The 25080-nt window shown below is 46.8% G+C and overlaps 1 protein-coding gene across 3 annotated transcripts in view; it reads left to right on the top strand.

Moving 5' to 3' along the window:
- The first annotated feature begins 381 nt into the window (after positions 1–381).
- The window catches only part of ccm2 (CCM2 scaffold protein), a 34211-nt gene continuing 9512 nt past the window's right edge, over positions 382–25080 (top strand). The window contains exons 1-7 of one of the 3 annotated variants that reach the window (XM_071369327.1): positions 382–739; positions 17935–18111; positions 18283–18366; positions 18647–18830; positions 22200–22336; positions 22456–22591; positions 22970–23027. In XM_071369327.1, coding sequence (XP_071225428.1) covers positions 710–739; positions 17935–18111; positions 18283–18366; positions 18647–18830; positions 22200–22336; positions 22456–22591; positions 22970–23027 — 806 coding nt within the window. In that variant the 5' untranslated portion in view covers positions 382–709. Of the gene's footprint in view, positions 740–12975; positions 13116–17934; positions 18112–18282; positions 18367–18646; positions 18831–22199; positions 22337–22455; positions 22592–22969; positions 23028–25080 lie in introns of those variants that run through there. The other 2 variants (XM_071369329.1, XM_071369330.1) reach the window with 2 other exon arrangements.

Raw genomic sequence — 25080 nt, 5'->3', positions numbered from 1 at the left:
ACTCTGTCTGGGGTGGAAAGGTAGGTCTACTCTGTCTAGGGTGGAAAGGTAGGTCTACTCTGTCTGGAGTGGAAAGGTAGGTCTAACTTTTGAAAGTACCATGCTCAGATTCCTTAAAATATCTTAGATTTAATTATTTGCAAACAGGGACAGTTTCGTTGCAAACAAGACACAGTGATTTGGCATTGGATATACATGATAAAATGAATGAATCCCGTGCTCACAGTCTATGGGCCTCATCAGTAGTATTTTTCTATTTTCTATTTTCTATTTCTTGGTTTAACTTTTTGTATCACAAAATGTAAGGTGATTGATCACACACTACCGCACAGTAGGTGGCAGCATGCACAAACAAAATGTGCTGAACACCATGACAGCAAAGAAGAACACTCAAAATGGCGACACGATAGAAAAGTTGATGCTGTTTTCTATTCCCCTTATCTTTTCCATGTAGTTGTTTTAATAATACCAAGTCACTGCAATCTGACATAAGGAAATACGTGTTTTTGACAACGCGAGAATTGAATGTTATCGAAGTTACAAACTGTTATTATTCCACACATTTTACGAGCACCGAAGGCCCACTAGCTATGCTAGCTTTTACTTTGGGTGGAAATGTCAAAGATTGTCAGGGTGGCTCTAGATGCCTAATATAGTTGTTGAAGAAATCATCTGTTGAAGTGAGCATGAAGATGATCTACACATAGAAATGGAAGAGGATGTGAAGAAAGTAAAAAAGGTAAGTGACTTAACTTTATTAGCTAGCTAGTTCGTTAAGTGTGTTAGAAACAGGCTTTCTTGGTTTCAGGGCGTCGTTGTTTCGTGACTGTCATCATTGTACTTTCGTAACTGACCAAAACATATAACGTTATGTTGCTACAATTCTGGTGAATATTTATCTTCTTGCGCCTTGAGTCATTTCTCCAAAATACTAAATAAACCCACCTTCGCGCTGTTTATATACCGCCAGGGCGGTAACGTTGTCTTTCAGCTAACTAACTAAGATCTCACACTGGCCACAAAGTTAGGAACATCTCAAGAATGTTGGTAACTTGCGTTTGAAAACATCATTCATGCTCAACCAACCTGGACTCGGGGGTAGACGTCAAATAGTCAATATACATTTGTCTTCCTCCATTTTGTATGAATTGTTACATTTCGTATGGTATTAATTTGTGGATGTTCCTCATCTATTTCATATATGTTACGAATTACAGTTTGTATGATATGTTGTGAATTCCAATTGGTTGTGGCCTCAACTGCACGAATGGCGCAGCAGTCTAAGGCACTGCATCTCAGCGCTTGAGGCGTCACTACAGACACCCTGGTTCGAATCCAGGCTGTATCACAACTGGCCGTGATTGGGAGTCCCATAGGGCGGCGCTAAATCGTCCCAGCGTCGTCCTGGTTTGGCACGGTGTAGGCCGTCATTGTAAATAAGAATTAGTTCTTAACTGAGTTGCCTAGTTAAATAAAGATTAAATAAAAATATATAATAATAATAAACACATTAATATTATCCGGGTATGGCACAAGGTTGTTATGAAGGTATGACAATCTGGATATTGCCCAAGCATACTGTGATAAAAGCCTTTGACTCTGGGCGTGTGTTTCCTGTGATCGCAGTCAGAATTTTTATGGGTCAAGGGATGTGTTCTTGGTGTCAGCTGTCATTGAGCAGGTCACTCACAGATTTTATTCTCTTTCTCTCTCTCATCTGAAAGGAAGGGGTGTTTTTAGTGTCAGCTGTCGTAGAGAAGGATTGGCAGTAGGGGTGTGTTTACAGTGTCAGCTGTGGAGGAGAAGGATTGGCAGTAGGGGTGTGCAATGTAGCCTAAGTCTTTTGACCCCCCCCCCACTTTGGTTCTGAAATCTCATCACCCTCTAGTTAACTTGTAATTTTGGCAGATGAAGTGTTTGAGCTAGTAATGTATCAATATTTGTTTACAAATTACCTTTGACATAGCTTTGGATTTCACCCCCCCCCCCCCCCCCCCCCCCCATATCTCAAAATCAAATTGTTTTGACTATTTTGTAAGTTGTATGGAGCGGTCTTCTCTCTTCAGCCATACAGTGTACCACGTAAAAGGGATTACTGTTCTCGTTATACAGGGTAAAGGTGATAATTGAATATCTTTAAAAATGATCATATACTCGTAGTGTTGAAAGGGGAACTTCGGCCACTTTTTCCAACATTGTATTGATCTTCCGGCACAATACCAGATGTATTGATATTCCGGCACAACACCAGGTGCCAACAACATACTGTATGTGAAAACAGTGCATTTATACCTTTTGAAGAAGAAAAATATATAAAGTGTAAAAGTTCTGCTTGATGACATTACCAAAAGTTTTTTTTAAATTAAAAAAATATATGCAAAACTGGGGAGCAAGAAAATACCCTCCCTTGAACTAGAGACTCTGTAGGTTTTGAAAAACACAGTTTTGATCTTTAAATCCTACGCTGTGATATTTTAGTATTTTGTTTTTAGGACATAGTCTGTTTTACGTGCGAAGCTGGGGCACGGTGCCCAGTTTGACTAAGCTACTGCAAAATGACTTGAAGATCAATGGCTGTCAACACTGTTCCATGCAGTTCAACTCTGAATGAGAGTGTCAGTTGTCACAATTTTTTTGGGGGGGGGTAGTTTCAGAAGGTAGAAAGAATGAAAAAATGAGCAACAACAAAAATAGTAAATCGGCAATCCGTAATATTTTTTTTTTTAAATCGATTTTCTGACCGATGAATGCTACGTTTTGATTGGTTTTGGGGGTCTGTGGACCAATGAACTCCTCATATCTTAAACATTTGAATCGGGACTGATGCGAATCAGTCAATCATTCCATCTGTGGTCTGCAGTGTCACTCACAGTAGTCCCTCGGCAGAGTTTCTTCCTCTGAATCTTTCACTCTGTCACACACTGACTGTAACTGTTAATCTGCAAAACACGTTGGACTAAGGAAGCCGCTGAGAGGAGAGGCGAGGAGTCTTATTATTTCTATTTAATCAGTTGGATGATCCTCACGTGGAACAATGATAGTGTATTCATTTCTCTTGAAGGAGTGGTGCACATGTTTTCCCCTCTGGTTCAGGCTGCTGGAGGGTGAAGGGAGGAGGGTTTACATAAACCAGACAGGAAGTTACACTGCTTTCTCAAGTGTGCCCACACTACACTCCAACCCTGGGGACTGGAACTCCAACCCTGGGAACTTGCCAACCATCTTTTTATCCAGTCTTGTTTCCTCGTTAGAAAAACTATAGCTGTATCCGTAACCCTCTCGTCCTTTTGTGTATTGAGATTAGCATGGTGGGAAAAGGTTTAAGGCCTACTTTTTGGAGCCTAGGAAGGCATTGTTAGGTGGTGGTCATCTTGAGGGTTATTTCCTGTCATGTCCTTTTGATCCTGCCGAACACAGAGTGTCCTCTATATATTTAGTTTATGCCAGGCATGAAAGTCAGTGGTCATCACCAGACCTCACCGACTCTGGTCCTGGGGAAACTTCTAGATGGCCTGCAGATCTTGATTAGGCCTAGTTATGAGCAGTTGGTTAGCTGAATAAAGTATTTTTTTCTTTTTTTTTTTCTTTGCGGGGCAGGAACAAAAGTCTGTATACCCTGTCATGGTCACAAACCACTGTCCTTTTGGGGGTGCCTGTGAAGAAACCGACAATCCACTAGACACAAACAGTACTGTCTGATGCTGTCCACTAGATGGTGATGTTGTATTCTACAGATTCAGACGACCGGTCTGGTAAACTGTGAGCTGCATGTTAATGCCGGTTAGTGTTTATTCCCTATGTAAGGGCACTACTTTTGACCAGGACCCATAGGGCTTCCCATAGGGCTCTGGTCAAAAGTGGTGTATTATATTGGGAATAGGGTGCCATTTGGGACGCAAGCAGTGTAGCCTTCACAGGCCAGTAACAGGGTGTTTATACGGGCCAGTAGCAGGGTGTTTATACGGGCCAGTAGCAGGGTGTTTATACGGGCCGGTAGCAGGGTGTTTATACGGGCCAGTAGCAGGGTGTTTATACGGGCCAGTAGCGGGGTGTTTATACGGGCCAGTGGCAGGGTGTTTATACGGGCCAGTGGCAGGGTGTTTATACGGGCCAGTGGCAGGGTGTTTATACGGGCCAGTGGCAGGGTGTTTATACGGGCCAGTGGCAGGGTGTTGATACGGGCCAGTGGCGGGGTGTTGATACGGGCCAGTAGCAGGGTGTTTATAAGGGCCAGTAGCAGGGTGTTTATACGGGCCAGTAGCAGGGTGTTTATACGGGCCAGTAGCGGGGTGTTTATACGGGCCAGGCCAGTAGCAGGGTGTTTATAAGGGCCAGTAGCAGGGTGTTTATACGGGCCAGTAGCAGGGTGTTTATACGGGCCAGTAGCAGGGTGTTTATAAGGGCCAGTAGCAGGGTGTTTATAAGGGCCAGTAGCAGGGTGTTTATAAGGGCCAGTAGCAGGGTGTTTATACGGGCCAGTAGCAGGGTGTTTATACGGGCCAGTAGCAGGGTGTTTATACGGGCCAGTAGCAGGGTGTTTATACGGGCCAGTAGCAGGGTGTTTATACGGGCCAGTAGCAGGGTGTTTATAAGGGCCAGTAGCAGGTTGTTTATAAGGGCCAGTAGCAGGTTGTTTATAAGGGCCAGTAGCAGGGTGTTTATAAGGGCCAGTAGCAGGGTGTTTATAAGGGCCAGTAGCAGGGTGTTTATAAGGGCCAGTAGCAGGGTGTTTATAAGGGCCAGTAGCAGGGTGTTTATACGGGCCAGTAGCGGGGTGTTTATAAGGGCCAGTAGCGGGGTGTTTATATGGGCCAGTAGCGGGGTGTTTATACGGGCCAGGCCAGTAGCAGGGTGTTTATACGGGCCAGTAGCAGGGTGTTTTTACGGGCCAGGCCAGTGGCAGGGTGTTTATACGGGCCAGTAGCATGGGGTTTCTACGGGCCAGGCCAGTGGCAGGCTGGGATTTTGTACAGGCCGGGCCTGTGACGGGCAGGGTGTTTATACGGGCCAGTAGCAGGTTGTTTATACGGGCCAGTAGCAGGGTGTTTATACGGGCCAGTGGCAGGGTGTTTATACGGGCCAGTAGCATGGTGATTATACTGGCCAGTAGAGGGGTGTTTATACGGGCCAGTAGCGGGGTGTTTATACTGGCCAGTAGCAGGGTGTTTATACTGGGTAGTAGCAGGGTGTTTATACTGGGTAGTAGCAGGGTGTTTATACGGGCCAGTGGCAGGGTGTTTATACGGGCCAGTGGCAGGGTGTTTATACGGGCCAGTGGCAGGGTGTTTATACGGGCCAGTGGCAGGGTGTTTATACGGGCCAGTGGCAGGGTGTTTATACGGGCCAGTGGCAGGGTGGTTATACGGGCCAGTGGCAGGGTGTTTATACGGGCCAGTGGCAGGGTGTTTATACGGGCCAGTGGCAGGGTGTTTATACGGGCCAGTGGCAGGGTGTTTATACGGGCCAGTGGCAGGGTGTTTATAAGGGCCAGTGGCAGGGTGTTTATAAGGGCCAGTGGCAGGGTGTTTATACGGGCCAGTGGCAGGGTGTTTATACGGGCCAGTGGCAGGGTGTTTATACGGGCCAGTGGCAGGGTGTTTATACGGGCCAGTGGCAGGGTGTTTATACGGGCCAGTGGCAGGGTGTTTATACGGGCCAGTGGCAGGGTGTTTATACGGGCCAGTGGCAGGGTGTTTATACGGGCCAGTGGCAGGGTGTTTATACGGGCCAGTGGCAGGGTGTTTATACGGGCCAGTGGCAGGGTGTTTATACGGGCCAGTGGCAGGGTGTTTATACGGGCCAGTGGCAGGGTGTTTATACGGGCCAGTGGCAGGGTGTTTATACGGGCCAGTGGCAGGGTGTTTATACGGGCCAGTGGCAGGGTGTTTATACGGGCCAGTGGCAGGGTGTTTATACGGGCCAGTGGCAGGGTGTTTATACGGGCCAGTGGCAGGGTGTTTATACGGGCCAGTGGCAGGGTGTTTATACGGGCCAGTGGCAGGGTGTTTATACGGGCCAGTGGCAGGGTGTTTATACGGGCCAGTGGCAGGGTGTTTATACGGGCCAGTGGCAGGGTGTTTATACGGGCCAGTGGCAGGGTGTTTATACGGGCCAGTGGCAGGGTGTTTATACGGGCCAGTGGCAGGGTGTTTATACGGGCCAGTGGCAGGGTGTTGATACGGGCCAGTGGCAGGGTGTTGATACGGGCCAGTGGCAGGCTGGGTGTTTCTACGGGCCGGGCCAGTGGCAGGCTGGGTGTTTCTACGGGCCGGGCCAGTGGCAGGCTGGGTGTTTCTACGGGCCGGGCCAGTGGCAGGCTGGGTGTTTCTACGGGCCGGGCCAGTGGCAGCCTGGGATTTTGTACGGGTCGGGCCAGTGGCAGGCAGGGTGTTTATACGGGCCAGTAGCAGGGAGTTTATACGGGCCAGTGGCAGGCTGGGTGTTTCTACGGGCCGGGCCAGTGGCAGGCTGGGATTTTGTACGGGCCGGGCCAGTAGCATGGGGTGTGTGTACTACGGGCCAGCAGAGGGGGGGGGTGTGTTACAAAATGCTGGTGTATGTGGAATTGTAGGATTTCAAACTGTCGCACACAACATATACATTTTTTAATTGATAAATGAGAGCCATATTATATTTTAGCGGTCATCAACGAGCGTTACAACCTCGCCGTGAAAACACCTTCCGTTTGCCTTCTATGGTAACAAAAACACCTTCCTTCTATGGTAACAAAAACACCTTCCTTCTATGGTAACAGAAACACCTTCCTTCTATGGTAACAGAAACACCTTCCTTCTATGGTAACAGAAACACCTTCCTTCTATTGTAACAGAAACACCTTCCTTCTATGGTAACAAGAACACCTTCCTTCTATGGTAACAAGAACACCTTCCTTCTATGGTAACAGAAACACCTTCCTTCTATGGTAACAAGAACACCTTCCTTCTATGGTAACAAGAACACCTTCCTTCTATGGTAACAAGAACACCTTCCTTCTATGGTAACAGAAACACCTTCCTTCTATGGTAACAGGAACACCTTCCTTCTATGGTAACAGGAACACCTTCCTTCTATGGTAACAGGAACACCTTCCTTCTATGGTAACAAGAACACCTTCCTTCTATGGTAACAAGAACACCTTCCTTCTATGGTAACAGAAACACCTTCCTTCTATGGTAACAAGAAACACCTTCCTTCTATGGTAACAAGAAACACCTTCCTTCTATGGTAACAGAAACACCTTCCTTCTATGGTAACAGAAACACCTTCCTTCTATGGTAACAGAAACACCTTCCTTCTATGGTAACAGAAACACCTTCCTTCTATGGTAAACGAAACACCTTCCTTCTATGGTAACAGAAACACCTTCCTTCTATGGTAACAGAAACACCTTCCTTCTATGGTAACAGAAACACCTTCCTTCTATGGTAACAGAAACACCTTCCTTCTATGGTAACAGAAACACCTTCCTTCTATGGTAACAGAAACACCTTCCTTCTATGGTAACAGAAACACCTTCCTTCTATGGTAACAGAAACACCTTCCTTCTATGGTAACAGAAACACCTTCCTTCTATGGTAACAGAAACACCTTCCTTCTATGGTAACAGAAACACCTTCCTTCTATGGTAACAGAAACACCTTCCTTCTATGGTAACAGAAACACCTTCCTTCTATGGTAACAGAAACACCTTCCTTCTATGGTAACAGAAACACCTTCCTTCTATGGTAACAGAAACACCTTCCTTCTATGGTAACAGAAACACCTTCCTTCTATGGTAACAGAAACACCTTCCTTCTATGGTAACAGAAACACCTTCCTTCTATGGTAACAGAAACACCTTCCTTCTATGGTAACAGAAACACCTTCCTTCTATGGTAACAGAAACACCTTCCTTCTATGGTAACAGAAACACCTTCCTTCTATGGTAACAGAAACACCTTCCTTCTATGGTAACAGAAACACCTTCCTTCTATGGTAACAGAAACACCTTCCTTCTATGGTAACAGAAACTCCTTCCTTCTATGGTAACAGAAACTCCTTCCTTCTATGGTAACAGAAACTCCTTCCTTCTATGGTAACAGAAACTCCTTCCTTCTATGGTAACAGAAACTCCTTCCTTCTATGGTAACAGAAACTCCTTCCTTCTATGGTAACAGAAACACCTTCCTTCTATGGTAACAGAAACACCTTCCTTCTATGGTAACAAGAACGTCCTCGTTTGCTGTATGATGATCACATTTCTGTAGATGTGTGGGCAGAATGTTGCTCTGACCAAACAAGCATCCTGCCGAGTGTCGAACACTGGCTGCGCGTTCTGCCAGATTGATTGTCCTTTCAAACAATATAACAGTTCATGCTACAGCCCACACCTTTAAATTGTTTAACTTGAGTGAAATGTTTCTTTTAGCCTTCCACAAGCTTCCCACAATAAGTTGGGTGAATTTTGGCCCATTCCTCCTGACAGAGCTGGTGTAACTGAGTCAGGTTTGTAGGCCTCCTTGCTCACACACGCTTTTTCAGTTCTGCCCACAAATTTTCTATAGGATTGAGGTCAGGGCTTTGTGATGGCCGCTCCAATACCTTGACTTTGTTGTCTTTAAGCCATTTTTCCACAACGTTGTAAGTATGCTTGTAAGTATGCTTGTCCATTTGGAAGACCCATTATTTTGTGAAGTGCACCAGTCCCTCCTGCAGCAATGCACCCCCACAACATGATGCTGCCACCCCTCGTGCTTCACGGTTGGGATGGTGTTCTTCGGCTTGCAAGCCTCCCCCTTTTTCCGCCAAACATAACAATGGTCATTATGGCCAAACAGTTCTATTTTTGTTTCATCAGACCAGAGGACATTTCTCCAAAAAATTACAATCTTTGTCCCCATGTGCAGTTGCAAACTGTAGTCTGGCTTTTTTATGGCGGTTTTGGAGCAGTGGCTTCTTCCTTGCTGAGTGGCCTTTCAGGTTATGTCGATATCGGACTCGTTTTACTGATATAGATATTTTCGTACCTGTTTCCTCCAGCATCTTCACAAGGTCATTTGCTGCTGTTCTGGGATTGATTTGCACTTTTCGCACCAAAGTACGTTCATCTCTGGGAGACAGAACGCATCTCCTTCCTGAGCAGAATGACGGCTGCGTGGCCCCATGGTGTTTATACTTGCGTACTATTGTTTGTACAGATGAATGTGGTACCTTCAGGCATTTGGAAATTGCTCCCAAGGATGATCCAGACTTGTGGAGGTCTACAATTTTTTTTCTGAGGTCTTGGCTGATTTCTTTTGATTTTCCCATGTCGTCAAGCAAAGAAGCACTGAGTTTGAAGGTAGGCCTTGAAATACATCCACAGGTACACCTCCAATTGACTCAAATGATGTCAATTAGCCAAGCAGAAGCTTCTAAAGCCATGACATCATTTTCTGGAATTTTCCAAGCTGGTTAAAGGCACAGTCAACTTAGTGTATGTAAACTTCTGACTCACTGGAATTGTGAAATAATCTGTAAACAATTGTTGGGAAAATTACTTGTCATGCACAAAGTAGATGTCCTAACCGACTTGCCAAAACTATAGTTTGTTAACAAGAAATTTGTGGAGTGGTTGAAAAACAAGTTTTAATTACTCCAACCTAAGTGTATGTAAACTTCTGACTACAAGTGTATCATCGAATCACAGACTACTTCAACTTGATGATTTAACAAAAGCGCATTCGCGGAAAAAAGCACAATCGTTGCACGAATGTACCTAACCATAAACATCAATGCCTTTTCTTAAAATAATACACAAGTATATTTTTTAAACCTGCATATGTAGTTAAAAAGAGATTCATGTTCCGAGTCAATATTATCTTGGGAAATTGTGTCACTTCTCTTGCGTTCAGAACAAGCAGAGTCAGGGTATATGCAGCAGTTTGGGCCGCCTGGCTCGTAGCGATCTGTTGAAAGGCCATTTATTCCTAACAAAGACCGTAATTAATTTGACAGTATTTTACATAATTATGGCATAACATTGAAGGTTGTGCAATGTAACAGTGATATTTAGACGTAGGGTTGCCACCCGTTCGATAAAATACGAAACGGTTCCGTATTTCACTGAAAGAATAAACGTTTTGTTTTCGAAGTGATAGTTTCCGGATTTGACCATATTAATGACCAAAGGCTCGTATTTCTGTGTGTTTATTATATTATAATTAAGTATATGATTTGATATTTGATAGAGCAGTCTGACTGAGCGGTGGTAGGCAGCAGCAGGCTCGTAAGCATTCATTCAAACAGCAGCTCTTAGCAATGCTGTAATGCACAGCGCTGTTTATGACTTCAAGCCTATCAACTCCCGAGATTAGGCTGGCAATAATATAGTGCCTATAAGATCATACAATAGTCAAAGGTATATGAAATACAAATGGTAGAGAGAAATAGTCCTATAATTCCTATAATAACTACAACCTAAAACTTCTTACCTGGTAATATTGAAGACTCATGTTAAAAGGAACCACCAGCTTTCATATGTTCTCATGTTCTGAGCAAGGAACTTAAACGTTAGCTTTCTTACATGGCAAATATTGCACTTTTACTTTCTTCTCCAACACTTTGTTTTTGCATTATTTAAACCAAATTGAACACGTTTCATTATTTATTTGAGACTAAATTGATTTTATTTATGTATTATATTAAGTTAAAATAAACGTGTTAATTGTTCATTCAGTATTGTTGTAATTGTCATTTATTACAAATAAATAAATAAATCGGCCGATTTAATCGGTATCGGCTTTTTTTGCTCCACCAATAATCGGTATTGGCGTTGAAAAATCATAGTCGGTCGACCTCTACTCCTAATCCTATCGCACAACAATACTGTAGCCTACCCATACTGTCAAGGCTAGCAGTTTAGTCTTTTTTTTTTTGTACGCACACACCTTCGATAAATGAGGCAACCTGGTAAGGGCAGTGTGGTGTTTCATTACACATGTCTCATGCAGTGTTAATGCACCTGCCCTCTAGTCTACTAGGCTTACTGGTGAGATGAGAGACATGTTAAATAATGCACAACCAGCTCGTCTTGTAGTGGAGTGGAGGATCACGTGTCAGATAGGACTGCTCTTGTTGTTGACAGAAAACGACTTGTTGTGAAAGAGTTCAGGACTCGTGCATTCACAACGATTTTAAAAAGTTACTCAAACAGTCGACTTGTGCAGCACGTGTCATCGCAGGAAGTTGGTGGTTGATATACTTCCTCTTCTTGTGTCTCAGCAGAGAGAGGCAGAAACACTCCCTTTCCTCTGGAGAAAGCCACACACACACACACACACACACACACATATACTGTGTGAGTCAGTCAGTCTTCACGTACCAACTGTTACACCTAAGTGAATGAAGCAGCAGGCTTTACACCCAGGGACCAGGCTATCAGTCAGACACCGCCCAGGCTATCAGTCAGACACCGCCCAGGCTATCAGTCAGACACCGCCCAGGCTATCAGTCAGACACCGCCCAGGCTATCAGTCAGACACCGCCCAGGCTATCAGTCAGACACCGCCCAGGCTATCAGTCAGACACCGCCCAGGCTATCAGTCAGACACCGCCCAGGCTATCAGTCAGACACCGCCCAGGCTATCAGTCAGACACCGCCCAGGCTATCAGTCAGACACCGCCCAGGCTATCAGTCAGACACCGCCCAGGCTATCAGTCAGACACCGCCCAGGCTATCAGTCAGACACCGCCCAGGCTATCAGTCAGACACCGCCCAGGCTATCAGTCAGACACCGCCCAGGCTATCAGTCAGACACCGCCCAGGCTATCAGTCAGACACCGCCCAGGCTATCAGTCAGACACCGCCCAGGCTATCAGTCAGACACCGCCCAGGCTATCAGTCAGACACCGCCCAGGCTATCAGTCAGACACCGCCCAGGCTATCAGTCAGACACCGCCCAGGCTATCAGTCAGACACCGCCCAGGCTATCAGTCAGACACCGCCCAGGCTATCAGTCAGACACCGCCCAGGCTATCAGTCAGACACCGCCCAGGCTATCAGTCAGACACCGCCCAGGCTATCAGTCAGACACCGCCCAGGCTATCAGTCAGACACCGCCCAGGCTATCAGTCAGACACCGCCCAGGCTATCAGTCAGACACCGCCCAGGCTATCAGTCAGACACCGCCCAGGCTATCAGTCAGACACCGCCCAGGCTATCAGTCAGACACCGCCCAGGCTATCAGTCAGACACCGCCCAGGCTATCAGTCAGACACCGCCCAGGCTATCAGTCAGACACCGCCCAGGCTATCAGTCAGACACCGCCCAGGCTATCAGTCAGACACCGCCCAGGCTATCAGTCAGACACCGCCCAGGCTATCAGTCAGACACCGCCCAGGCTATCAGTCAGACACCGCCCAGGCTATCAGTCAGACACCGCCCAGGCTATCAGTCAGACACCGCCCAGGCTATCAGTCAGACACCGCCCAGGCTATCAGTCAGACACCGCCCAGGCTATCAGTCAGACACCGCCCAGGCTATCAGTCAGACACCGCCCAGGCTATCAGTCAGACACCGCCCAGGCTATCAGTCAGACACCGCCCAGGCTATCAGTCAGACACCGCCCAGGCTATCAGTCAGACACCGCCCAGGCTATCAGTCAGACACCGCCCAGGCTATCAGTCAGACACTGCCCAGGGACCAGGCTATCAGTCAGACACTGCCCAGGGACCAGGCTATCAGTCAGACACCGCCCAGGGACCAGGCTATCAGTCAGACACCGCCCAGGGACCAGGCTATCAGTCAGACACCGCCCAGTTTTTCTATAGTTTTATTTTACTAGGTAAGTTGACTGAGAACACGTTCTCATTTACAGCAACGACCTGGGGAATAGTTACAGGGGAGAGGAGGGGGGGATGATTAGCCAATTGGAGGCTGGGGATGATTAGGTGGCCATGATGGTACGAGGGTCAGATAGGGAATTTATCCAGGACACCGGGGTTAAAAGAAAAAAAACAGTGATCAGGCTGTCAGACACCACTCAGTGACTAGACTATCTCTGTCAGACACCGCCCAGTAACTGCCTCAGACACAGACAACAGGCAGAGACACAAGACAGCAGCTCCTCTTTCATTGAGGCTAAATGGAGACTGAGGTAGGAATACATGCCAACGCTCTACATCTGACCTGGGAAAAGTTAAGTTTTGTTTTATTTAGTTTTTCTTGATCTGTCGTCATGGGTGACGTTGTCAACGCGCTAATGGAGCTGTTCATTTTGCTGCTTCTCTTGCTGCTGTATCTGGTGGTGTTTTAGCAGTGCTCCTCAGCAGCTAACCTGACCAGGAACTACTAACTTATTAGGTCTACATTGTAAGTGGAGAGTTAACACGGGTTCTACTTTTTAATGTTTAGTGTCTCATTTATTTATTTTTGTACATTTTGGAGAAAAGGAAGGAAGCTGTGGATGTTTTATACCTAATCAATGTCTGTGGTTAGTAACTTAGAACCATGTTCTGGCCAAGTGTGTGTGTGTGTGTGTGTGTGTGTGTGTGTGTGTGTGTGTGTGTGTGTGTGTGTGTGTGTGTGTGTGTGTGTATACAACAGCAAGTTTTTATGTAATTTTCACAGCAGCGTCGTATAAAACCACATAGCTAATGTCATGCTTGGAGTAGTGTGCACTATATAGGGATTAGGATTCCATAGGGCTCTGGTCTAAAGTAGTGCACTATATCTGGAATAGAGTGCCGTTTGGAAGGACCCTTACACTCTCACAGTTCTCACATGTAGTATTGTCACATGCAGCGGATAGGTGCAGCAATGTTGTTTTACAGGTTGTCATGGAAACTCTAATCGATAATGAGGAGGGTATGACGTTATTAATAAGGAGCAGGTCACACGTTATTGGAGTGAATGCTCTGCATTAATGAGGCTGGTCGACCCAAACACTCTTGCCTAACCCTTACAGAGGTGTCCTGGTTCTTATATAGCTGACACTAAGAATGCTTAGTCATGGTTGGTTCCACCCCTCCCATGCAGATGGAGGGGGCATCATAAGCTACCTCGGGTTCATCTCGTTATCTGCACCTGGTGGTGTTTTGGACTCGGCTTAGTTTCCCAATTACAAGAATGATTAGGAACAATGAGGGATTGTTCTTCTCCTAAACTATCTCTAGTAAAAAAAAAAAAACATATACTTGACCCCTACGCCCAGATTAGCGGCAGGCAGCTAGAGTTAGGCTGGCCAATAGAACGAGTCAAAATTCACCCAAGGCTGAAAAATGGCTGATGGTGGTTGATATACTTCCTCTTCTTGTGTCTCAGTGATGCTTTGAATTCCATTTTGCCTAATTGACACAAAAAAAATGTATCCCTTTTTATTTTACCACTACAATCTGTTCATCAGACAAAACTGGGGGGAAAACAACTCGTGTAGAAAGTAAACAGCCACACCTCGATGTTGTCAACTGTTTATGGCTGCGTAATGAGAAAGTAGGGAAAAATGTAACTTCTGACTATTTCTGGTCTAGTGATCGATGACAACCGAGCTCGCTGCCCAGATTTACATAATTAGAAAGAGGAGATTCTCCTGATTAAAAAAAAATAATAATAATAATAAATAAATAAATGGTGTCCGACTTCAAAATATCTAAATATACACATTGCGAGACATTTTGGCGAAATAGACAGACATGGCTATATTTCCCCTATAGGAAACAATGGGACGACCCTCAGAGTTACATGAGTAGTTATTTTGCTGTTTACATTTTAACTACCAACAACGTGAGCAGGTCTCAGTGCCATCGATAGTAAAGCAGGCATTGTGACATAGAACAATAGGCTGGGAATAGAACGTTCGGAAGGCGAGTTGGTGCCACGGTGCTCAATAGAACTAATAGGAGCTGGCAGGGAGAAAAATACCCTAAAATAAGGCCTGTTTTTTTTTCGTGATTACTTCAAAACTACGGCAAGCAGCTGGGACATATGGTAATATTATGAAACTGCGCTCCACGGCGGATGCAATGAACTCGTTTTTATCAGAAAGCATTGTTAAATAGTTCATGTGTCCAGTCTACTAGAGTGGAGACCATCCTTTTACAAAAACACTGCATTGGTAGAACAGAAATATCTTACTATTTGTTACGTATATAATTTGACTATTAATATCAAACAAATCAGGTAAATGTGTAATTTTTCTCTCACAATGGTCAGCCATTATAGTACAGCGCCCCTGGAGCACATTAGAGTTAAGTGCTCAAGGGGCACATTGACAGATTTTTCACTCTGTCGGCTCGGGTATTCAAACCAGCAACATTTCAGTTACTCGCCCAATACTCTAACAACTAGTAGCTCGCGCTGCTTCCAACAGAGGAAACACACAGGGGCAGCAGAACGGACAAGGCCAGAGTAAACACGGGGGCAGCAGAACGGACGAGGCCAGAGTAAACACGGGGGCAGCAGAACGGACAAGGCCAGAGTAAACACAGGGGCGGCAGAACGGACGAGGCCAGAGTAAACACGGGGGCAGCAGAACGGACGAGGCCAGAGTAAACACGGGGGCAGCAGAACGGACAAGGCCAGAGTAAACACAGGGGCGGCAGAACGGACGAGGCCAGAGTAAACACGGGGGCAGCAGAACGGACGAGGCCAGAGTAAACACGGGGGCAGCAGAACGGACGAGGCCAGAGTAAACACAGGGGCGGCAGAACGGACGAGGCCAGAGTAAACACAGGGGCGGCAGAACGGACGAGGCCGGAGTAAACACAGGGGCAGCAGAACGGACGAGGCCAGAGTAAACGCAGGGGCAGCAGAACGGACGAGGCCAGAGTAAACACGGGGGCGGCAGAACGGACGAGGCCAGAGTAAACACGGGGGTGGCAGAACGGACGAGGCCAGAGTAAACACGGGGGCGGCAGAACGGACGAGGCCAGAGTAAACACAGGGGCGGCAGAACGGACGAGGCCGGAGTAAACACAGGGGCAGCAGAACGGACGAGGCCAGAGTAAACACGGGGGCAGCAGAACGGACGAGGCCAGAGTAAACACGGGGGCAGCAGAACGGACAAGGCCAGAGTAAACACAGGGGCGGCAGAACGGACGAGGCCAGAGTAAACACGGGGGCAGCAGAACGGACGAGGCCAGAGTAAACACGGGGGCAGCAGAACGGACAAGGCCAGAGTAAACACAGGGGCGGCAGAACGGACGAGGCCAGAGTAAACACGGGGGCAGCAGAACGGACGAGGCCAGAGTAAACACGGGGGCAGCAGAACGGACGAGGCCAGAGTAAACACAGGGGCGGCAGAACGGACGAGGCCAGAGTAAACACAGGGGCGGCAGAACGGACGAGGCCGGAGTAAACACAGGGGCAGCAGAACGGACGAGGCCAGAGTAAACGCAGGGGCAGCAGAACGGACGAGGCCAGAGTAAACACGGGGGCGGCAGAACGGACGAGGCCAGAGTAAACACGGGGGTGGCAGAACGGACGAGGCCAGAGTAAACACGGGGGCGGCAGAACGGACGAGGCCAGAGTAAACACAGGGGCGGCAGAACGGACGAGGCCGGAGTAAACACAGGGGCAGCAGAACGGACGAGGCCAGAGTAAACGCAGGGGCAGCAGAACGGACAAGGCCAGAGTAAACACAGGGGCAGCAGAACGGACGAGGCCAGAGTAAACACAGGGGCAGCAGAACGGACGAGGCCAGAGTAAACACAGGGGCGGCAGAACGGACGAGGCCAGAGTAAACACAGGGGCAGCAGAACGGACGAGGCCAGAGTAAACACAGGGGCGGCAGAACGGACAAGGCTTGACAGCAGAAGTAGATCTAGGCCTAGTCCACTTTGTAACTCTGCAGGCTTCACAAACTGCTGAATTAATGTCCCACTAAGGCCATTTGTGTAGTTGGAAGGGATTTAGGATTCTATAATAAATACCATGAGACCTTTTACCTAAAACGGATGTGTAGGCTTAGCCCGATACGGATGTGTAGGCTTAGCCCGATACGGATGTGTAGGCTTAGCCTGAAACGGATGTGTAGGCTTAGCCCGATACGGATGTGTAGGCTTAGCCCGATACGGATGTGTAGGCTTAGCCCGATACGGATGTGTAGGCTTAGCCTGAAACGGATGTGTAGGCTTAGCCTGAAACGGATGTGTAGGCTTAGCCTGAAACGGATGTGTAGGCTTAGCCTGAAACGGATGTGTAGGCTTAGCCTGAAACGGATGTGTAGGCTTAGCCTGAAACGGATGTGTAGGCTTAGCCCGAAACGGATGTGTAGGCTTAGCCCGAAACGGATGTGTAGGCTTAGCCCGAAACGGATGTGTAGGCTTCGCCTAGAGATAAACATAAAATATACTTTGGCCTAGGTGACTTTATATTATTGATACTTTGTTGTTACTGTGAATTAATACGATACCTCTCCCCTCCCTCCCTCTGTCACTATCTCTCCCTCCCTCTACCTCTCCTTCCCTCTACCTCTCCCTCCCTCTACCTCTCCCTCCCTCTACCTCTCCCTCCCTCTACCTCCCCCTCTACCTCTCCCTCCCTCTACCTCTCCCTCCCTCTACCTCTCCCTCCCTCTACCTCTCCCTCCCTCTACCTCCCCCTCCCTCTACCTCCCCCTCTACCTCTCCCTCCCTCTCCCTCCCTCTACCTCTCCCTCTCCCTCCCTCTACCTCCCCCTCTACCTCTCCCTCCCTCTCCCTCCCTCTACCTCTCCCTCTCCCTCCCTCTACCTCCCCCTCTACCTCTCCCTCCCTCTCCCTCCCTCTCCCTCCCTCTCCCTCCCTCTCCCTCCCTCTACCTCTCCCTCCCTCTCCCTCCCTCTACCTCTCCCTCCCTCTACCTCTCCCTCCCTCTACCTCTCCCTCCCTCCCTCTACCTCTCCCTCCCTCTACCTCTCCCTCTCCCTCTCCCTCTACCTCTCCCTCTCTACCTCTCCCTCTCTACCTCTCCCTCCCTCCCTCTACCTCCCCCTGCAGCCGGGTATCGTGTCTCCCTTCAAGCGTGTGTTTCTGAAGGGAGAAAAGAGTCGAGATAAGAAGGCTCAGGAGAAGACTACAGAACGCCGTGCCCTCCACACCTTCTCCCTCTCCCTCCCCGACCACCGCATCGACCCTGACATCCTGCTCAATGACTACGTGGAGAAGGAAGTCAAGGTGAGAGGTCGGAGGTCAAGGCTCCCAGGGCGGGAGGAATGACTTGACTAGGAACTAAGAGTGTTGGTGATAGCTGCACATCCCAGGTTTCTCCACAGCTTCTGAAAAAAAACCTAGTAATCAAGTGTCTATATGTATCCTCTGTTCCAATGGTACCTGTGTGTTCTGTAGTACTTGGGCCAGCTGACGTCAGTACCAGGATACCTGAACCCCTCCAGTCGAACAGAGGTGTTACAGCTCATTGACAATGCCAGGGTAAGCTGCATCTCAAATGGATCCTTTATATATAGTGCACTAAAGAATTTAAAAGTCGAGATTTATTCACAGGAGGTAAAAAAATGTGTTATCTTTCTTTCTTTTTTTTTTTAAATCATTTTGAATAAAGCCTCTGATATTTCACTATGCCACGACGTTACAAAGAAAATACTACATTTTAGACTTGAAATTATTATAAATGGTAGAGTCATGGGATATATTGTGTTTTGCGACGGGAACAACATGAGTGAAACTGTCACGTCATTTCCTGGTTACCTAGAAGTCCCACCAGTTGGCGGGTCAGCTTACTTCGGAGCAGGATGCAGTGGTCAGTCTGTCGGCCTATAATGTGAAGCTGGTGTGGCGTGATGGAGAGGACATCATACTGCGCGTTCCCATCCACGACATCGCTGCCGTGTCATACATACGAGACGACTCGCTGCACCTGGTGGTGCTGAAGACAGGTACCTAACCACTTTACCTCCCTTACCTCGCTATACCTGGTGGTGCTCAAGACAGGTACCTTACCTCACTATACCTGGTGGTGCTCAAGACAGGTACCTAACCACTTTACCTCCCTTACCTCACTATACCTGGTGGTGCTCAAGACAGGTACCTAACCACTTTACCTACCTTACCTCGCTATACCTGATGGTGCTCAAGACAGGTACCTTACCTCACTATACCTGGTGGTGCTGAAGACAGGTACCTAACCACTTTACCTCCCTTACCTCACTATACCTGGTGGTGCTCAAGACAGGTACCTAACCACTTTACCTCCCTTACCTCACTATACCTGGTGGTGCTCAAGACAGGTACCTAACCACTTTACCTACCTTACCTCGCTATACCTGATGGTGCTCAAGACAGGTACCTTACCTCACTATACCTGGTGGTGCTGAAGACAGGTACCTAACCACTTTACCTCCCTTACCTCACTATACCTGGTGGTGCTCAAGACAGGTACCTAACCACTTTACCTACCTTACCTCACTATACCTGGTGGTGCTCAAGACAGGTACCTAACCACTTTACCTACCTTACCTCACTATACCTGGTGGTGCTCAAGACAGGTACCTAACCACTTTACCTACCTTACCTCACTATACCTGGTGGTGCTCAAGACAGGTACCTAACCACTTTACCTCCCTTACCTCACTATACCTGGTGGTGCTCAAGACAGGTACCTAACCACTTTACCTCCCTTACCTCGCTATACCTGGTGGTGCTCAAGACAGGTACCTAACCACTTTACCTACCTTACCTCACTATACCTGGTGGTGCTCAAGACAGGTACCTAACCACTTTACCTACCTTACCTCACTATACCTGGTGGTGCTGAAGACGGGTAGCCAGCCATCTTAAGCCCCTTTTACACAGAGGGCTTTACCTTTTTTCGTTCCTGTGTTGGAGGAGTCCATGTATCTAGATACGTATCGTTCCTGTATCAGAGCCCATGTATCTAGATACGTATCGTTCCTGTATCAGAGCCCATGTATCTAGATACGAATCGTTCCTGTATCAGAATAGCCCATGTATCTAGATACGTATCGTTCCTGTATCAGAGGAGACCGTGTATCTAGATACGTATCGTTCCTGTATCAGAGGAGACCGTGTATCTAGATATGTATCGTTCCTGTATCAGAGGAGCCCATGTATCTAGATACGTATCGTTCCTGTATCAGAGGAGACCGTGTATCTAGATATGTATCGTTCCTGTATCAGAGGAGCCCATGTATCTAGATACGTATCGTTCCTGTATCAGAGGAGACCGTGTATCTAGATACGTATCGTTCCTGTATCAGAGACCGTGTATCTAGATACGTATCGTTCCTGTATCAGAGTCCATGTATCTAGATACGTATCGTTCCTGTATCAGAGACCGTGTATCTAGATACGTATCGTTCCTGTATCAGAGGAGCCCATGTATCTAGATACGTATCGTTCCTGTATCAGAGACCGTGTATCTAGATACGTATCGTTCCTGTATCAGAGGAGCCCATGTATCTAGATACGTATCGTTCCTGTATCAGAGGAGACCGTGTATCTAGATACGTATCGTTCCTGTATCAGAGACCGTGTATCTAGATACGTATCGTTCCTGTATCAGAGGAGCCCATGTATCTAGATACGTATCGTTCCTGTATCAGAGCCCATGTATCTAGATACGTATCGTTCCTGTATCAGAGTCCATGTATCTAGATACGTATCGTTCCTGTATCAGAGGAGACCGTGTATCTAGATACGTATCGTTCCTGTATCAGAGCCCATGTATCTAGATACATATCGTTCCTGTATCAGAGCCCATGTATCTAGATACATATCGTTCCTGTATCAGAGCCCATGTATCTAGATACGTATCGTTCCTGTATCAGAGCCCATGTATCTAGATACGAATCGTTCCTGTATCAGAGGAGACCGTGTATCTAGATACGAATCGTTCCTGTATCAGAGGAGCCCATGTATCTAGATACGTATCGTTCCTGTATCAGAGCCCGTGTATCTAGATACGAATCGTTCCTGTATCAGAGGAGACCGTGTATCTAGATACGAATCGTTCCTGTATCAGAGGAGACCGTGTATCTAGATACGTATCGTTCCTGTATCAGAGCCCGTGTATCTAGATACGTATCGTTCCTGTATCAGAGTCCATGTATCTAGATACGTATCGTTCCTGTATCAGAGGAGACCGTGTATCTAGATACGTATCGTTCCTGTATCAGAGGAGACCGTGTATCTAGATACGTATCGTTCCTGTATCAGAGGAGCCCATGTATCTAGATACGTATCGTTCCTGTATCAGAGGAGCCCATGTATCTAGATACGTATCGTTCCTGTATCAGAGTCCATGTATCTAGATACGTATCGTTCCTGTATCAGAGGAGCCCATGTATCTAGATACGTATCGTTCCTGTATCAGAGCCCATGTATCTAGATACGTATCGTTCCTGTATCAGAGTCCATGTATCTAGATACGTATCGTTCCTGTATCAGAGGAGACCGTGTATCTAGATACGTATCGTTCCTGTATCAGAGGAGCCCATGTATCTAGATACGAATCGTTCCTGTATCAGAGGAGACCGTGTATCTATATACGTATCGTTCCTGTATCAGAGGAGCCCATGTATCTAGATACGTATCGTTCCTGTATCAGAGGAGACCGTGTATCTAGATACGTATCGTTCCTGTATCAGAGTCCATGTATCTAGATACGTATCGTTCCTGTATCAGAGGAGCCCGTGTATCTAGATACGTATCGTTCCTGTATCAGAGTCCATGTATCTAGATACGTATCGTTCCTGTATCAGAGTCCATGTATCTAGATACGTATCGTTCCTGTATCAGAGGAGACCGTGTATCTAGATACGTATCGTTCCTGTATCAGAGGAGCCCATGTATCTAGATACGTATCGTTCCTGTATCAGAGGAGTCCATGTATCTAGATACGTATCGTTCCTGTATCAGAGGAGTCCATGTATCTAGATACGTATCGTTCCTGTATCAGAGCCCGTGTATCTAGATACGTATCGTTCCTGTATCAGAGGAGCCCATGTATCTAGATACGTATCGTTCCTGTATCAGAGTCCATGTATCTAGATACGTATCGTTCCTGTATCAGAGGAGTCCATGTATCTAGATACATATCGTTCCTGTATCAGAGTCCATGTATCTAGATACGTATCGTTCCTGTATCAGAGGAGTCCATGTATCTAGATACGTATCGTTCCTGTATCAGAGCCCATGTATCTAGATACGTACGGAATCATCTTCAAAAGGAAAGCTGATTTATTATGAGTGTAATGTTGGTGTGCGTTCTCTCTCTGGTTCTCCAGCCCAGGAGGCAGGTGTATCTCCGTGCCCCAGTACCTGTCTTGACCTGTCTAAGTCCCAGACCCTCAGCTCTCTGTCTGAGAGCGGGGCTGTACTGGTAGAGGTCTGCTGTCTGCTAGTACTGGCTGTAGACAACAAGGTATCAAACACACACACACACATTGCCTCCTCCTGCTGGTTATCGACAAACACACAACTACCTTTCTCAGACTGTTGGCTATGTTCCCCAAACGTACCTCTGTTTCCTGTCGTCTGCAGGCAGCAGCAGAGGAGCTGTGTCTCCTACTCAGCCAGGTGTTCCAAATAGTTTATACTGAGTCCACCATAGACTTCCTGGACAGAGCCATCTTTGACGGAGCCACCACCCCCACCAGACACCTCTCTCTCTACAGTGGTGAGGACATCAATCGATTTAACAGATCAATCGATCCCCACACAGACACTGACGCCGCTGTCTACCAGTGGAGGCTGCTGAGAGGTTGGACGACTCGTAATAATGGTTGGACCGGAGCGAATGGAACGGCATCATAATACCTGGAAACTATGTGTTGGATGTATTTGAGACCATTCCACTGATTTCCGCTCCAGGCATTACCACGAGCCCGTCCTCCCCAATTAAGTAACCACCAACCTCCTGTGCTCTCTACAGTGATGAGGCTCCGACCAGCTCAAAATGTTTTCAATGTTATTACTAAGAGCAGCAATAAAAACCCAGTTTTAAAAAAAAAATGTTTTATTAATATGAATCCTTTTATGTTTTCTAATTGTGAAGACGACTCTTCAAGCAAGGTGGACCTTAAGGAATCATTTGAAGCAGAGGCCAGTACCTTGTAAGTAGCTAGAACTATGTCTGTGTGTTATGCAGTTCCAGGGTTCTAAGGCGGCGGTTCTAAGGCGGCGTGTTCTCGGGCTGCGGGTTCTCTGGCGGCGGTTGGTATTGGTGTTTTATTAGATCACTTCACCAAATTATTGATTAAAACACACTGTTTTTGCAATGAAGGTCTACAACAGCCTCAATAGCACTCTGTAGGCTAGCACCATGGTGTAGCCGGAGGACAGCTAGCTTCCGTCCTCCTCTGGGTACATTGGTTATTTGGTATTTATTAGGATCCCCATTAGCCGCTGCAAAAGCATCAGCTATTCTTCCTGGGTTCCACATGAAACAGGAGATATTACAGATAACAGAACACTATTAGTTGAGGACTGAGATACATAAATGTGAAATGTCACACATACTGTAGCCTACGTATCAGTATATACACACAATATCTAGGTCTAATACATAGTACAGTGCAAATTACAATACAAGATATACAAAATAGCTGTGTCTCTTCACAGTCCCCTTTGAGCAGTAAGGTGTTCTTTGATGTGTTTTTTAAACTGTTTTTATTTCTAGCTTGAGTTACCTGGGTTACCAGAGTTCCATGTAGTCATGTTACCTGGGTTACCAGAGTTCCATGTAGTCATGTTACCTGGGTTACCAGAGTTCCATGTAGTCATGTTACCTGGGTTACCAGAGTTCCATGTAGTCATGTTACCTGGGTTACCAGAGAGTTCCATGTAGTCATGTTACCTGGGTTACCAGAGTTCCATGTAGTCATGTTACCTGGGTTACCAGAGTTCCATGTAGTCATGTTACCTGGGTTACCAGAGTTCCATGTAGTCATGTTACCTGGGTTACCAGAGTTCCATGTAGTCATGTTACCTGGGTTACCAGAGTTCCATGTAGTCATGTTACCTGGGTTACCAGAGTTCCATGTAGTCATGTTACCTGGGTTACCAGAGTTCCATGTAGTCATGTTACCTGGGTTACCAGAGTTCCATGTAGTCATGTTACCTGGGTTACCAGAGTTCCATGTAGTCATGTTACCTGGGTTACCAGAGTTCCATGTAGTCATGTTACCTGGGTTACCAGAGTTCCATGTAGTCATGTTACCTGGGTTACCAGAGTTCCATGTAGTCATGTTACCTGGGTTACCAGAGTTCCATGTAGTCATGTTACCTGGGTTACCAGAGTTCCATGTAGTCATGTTACCTGGGTTACCAGAGTTCCATGTAGTCATGTTACCTGGGTTACCAGAGTTCCATGTAGTCATGTTACCTGGGTTACCAGAGTTCCATGTAGTCATGTTACCTGGGTTACCAGAGTTCCATGTAGTCATGTTACCTGGGTTACCAGAGTTCCATGTAGTCATGTTACCTGGGTTACCAGAGTGTTCCATGTAGTCATGTTACCTGGGTTACCAGAGTGTTCCATGTAGTCATGTTACCTGGGTTACCAGAGTGTTCCATGTAGTCATGTTACCTGGGTTACCAGAGTGTTCCATGTAGTCATGTTACCTGGGTTACCAGAGTGTTCCATGTAGTCATGTTACCTGGGTTACCAGAGTGTTCCATGTAGTCATGTTACCTGGGTTACCAGAGTGTTCCATGTAGTCATGTTACCTGGGTTACCAGAGTTCCATGTAGTCATGTTACCTGGGTTACCAGAGAGTTCCATGTAGTCATGTTACCTGGGTTACCAGAGAGTTCCATGTAGTCATGTTACCTGGGTTACCAGAGAGTTCCATGTAGTCATGTTACCTGGGTTACCAGAGAGTTCCATGTAGTCATGTTACCTGGGTTACCAGAGTTCCATGTAGTCATGTTACCTGGGTTACCAGAGAGTTCCATGTAGTCATGTTACCTGGGTTACCAGAGAGTTCCATGTAGTCATGTTACCTGGGTTACCAGAGAGTTCCATGTAGTCATGTTACCTGGGTTACCAGAGAGTTCCATGTAGTCATGTTACCTGGGTTACCAGAGAGTTCCATGTAGTCATGTTACCTGGGTTACCAGAGTTCCATGTAGTCATGTTACCTGGGTTACCAGAGTTCCATGTAG

Source organism: Salvelinus alpinus, chromosome 27 (genome assembly GCF_045679555.1).
Source record: "Salvelinus alpinus chromosome 27, SLU_Salpinus.1, whole genome shotgun sequence".
Lineage (NCBI taxonomy): Eukaryota > Metazoa > Chordata > Actinopteri > Salmoniformes > Salmonidae > Salvelinus > Salvelinus alpinus.
The sequence above is the reverse complement of the archived record's forward strand: the minus strand, read 5'-3'. Positions and strand labels throughout refer to the sequence as shown.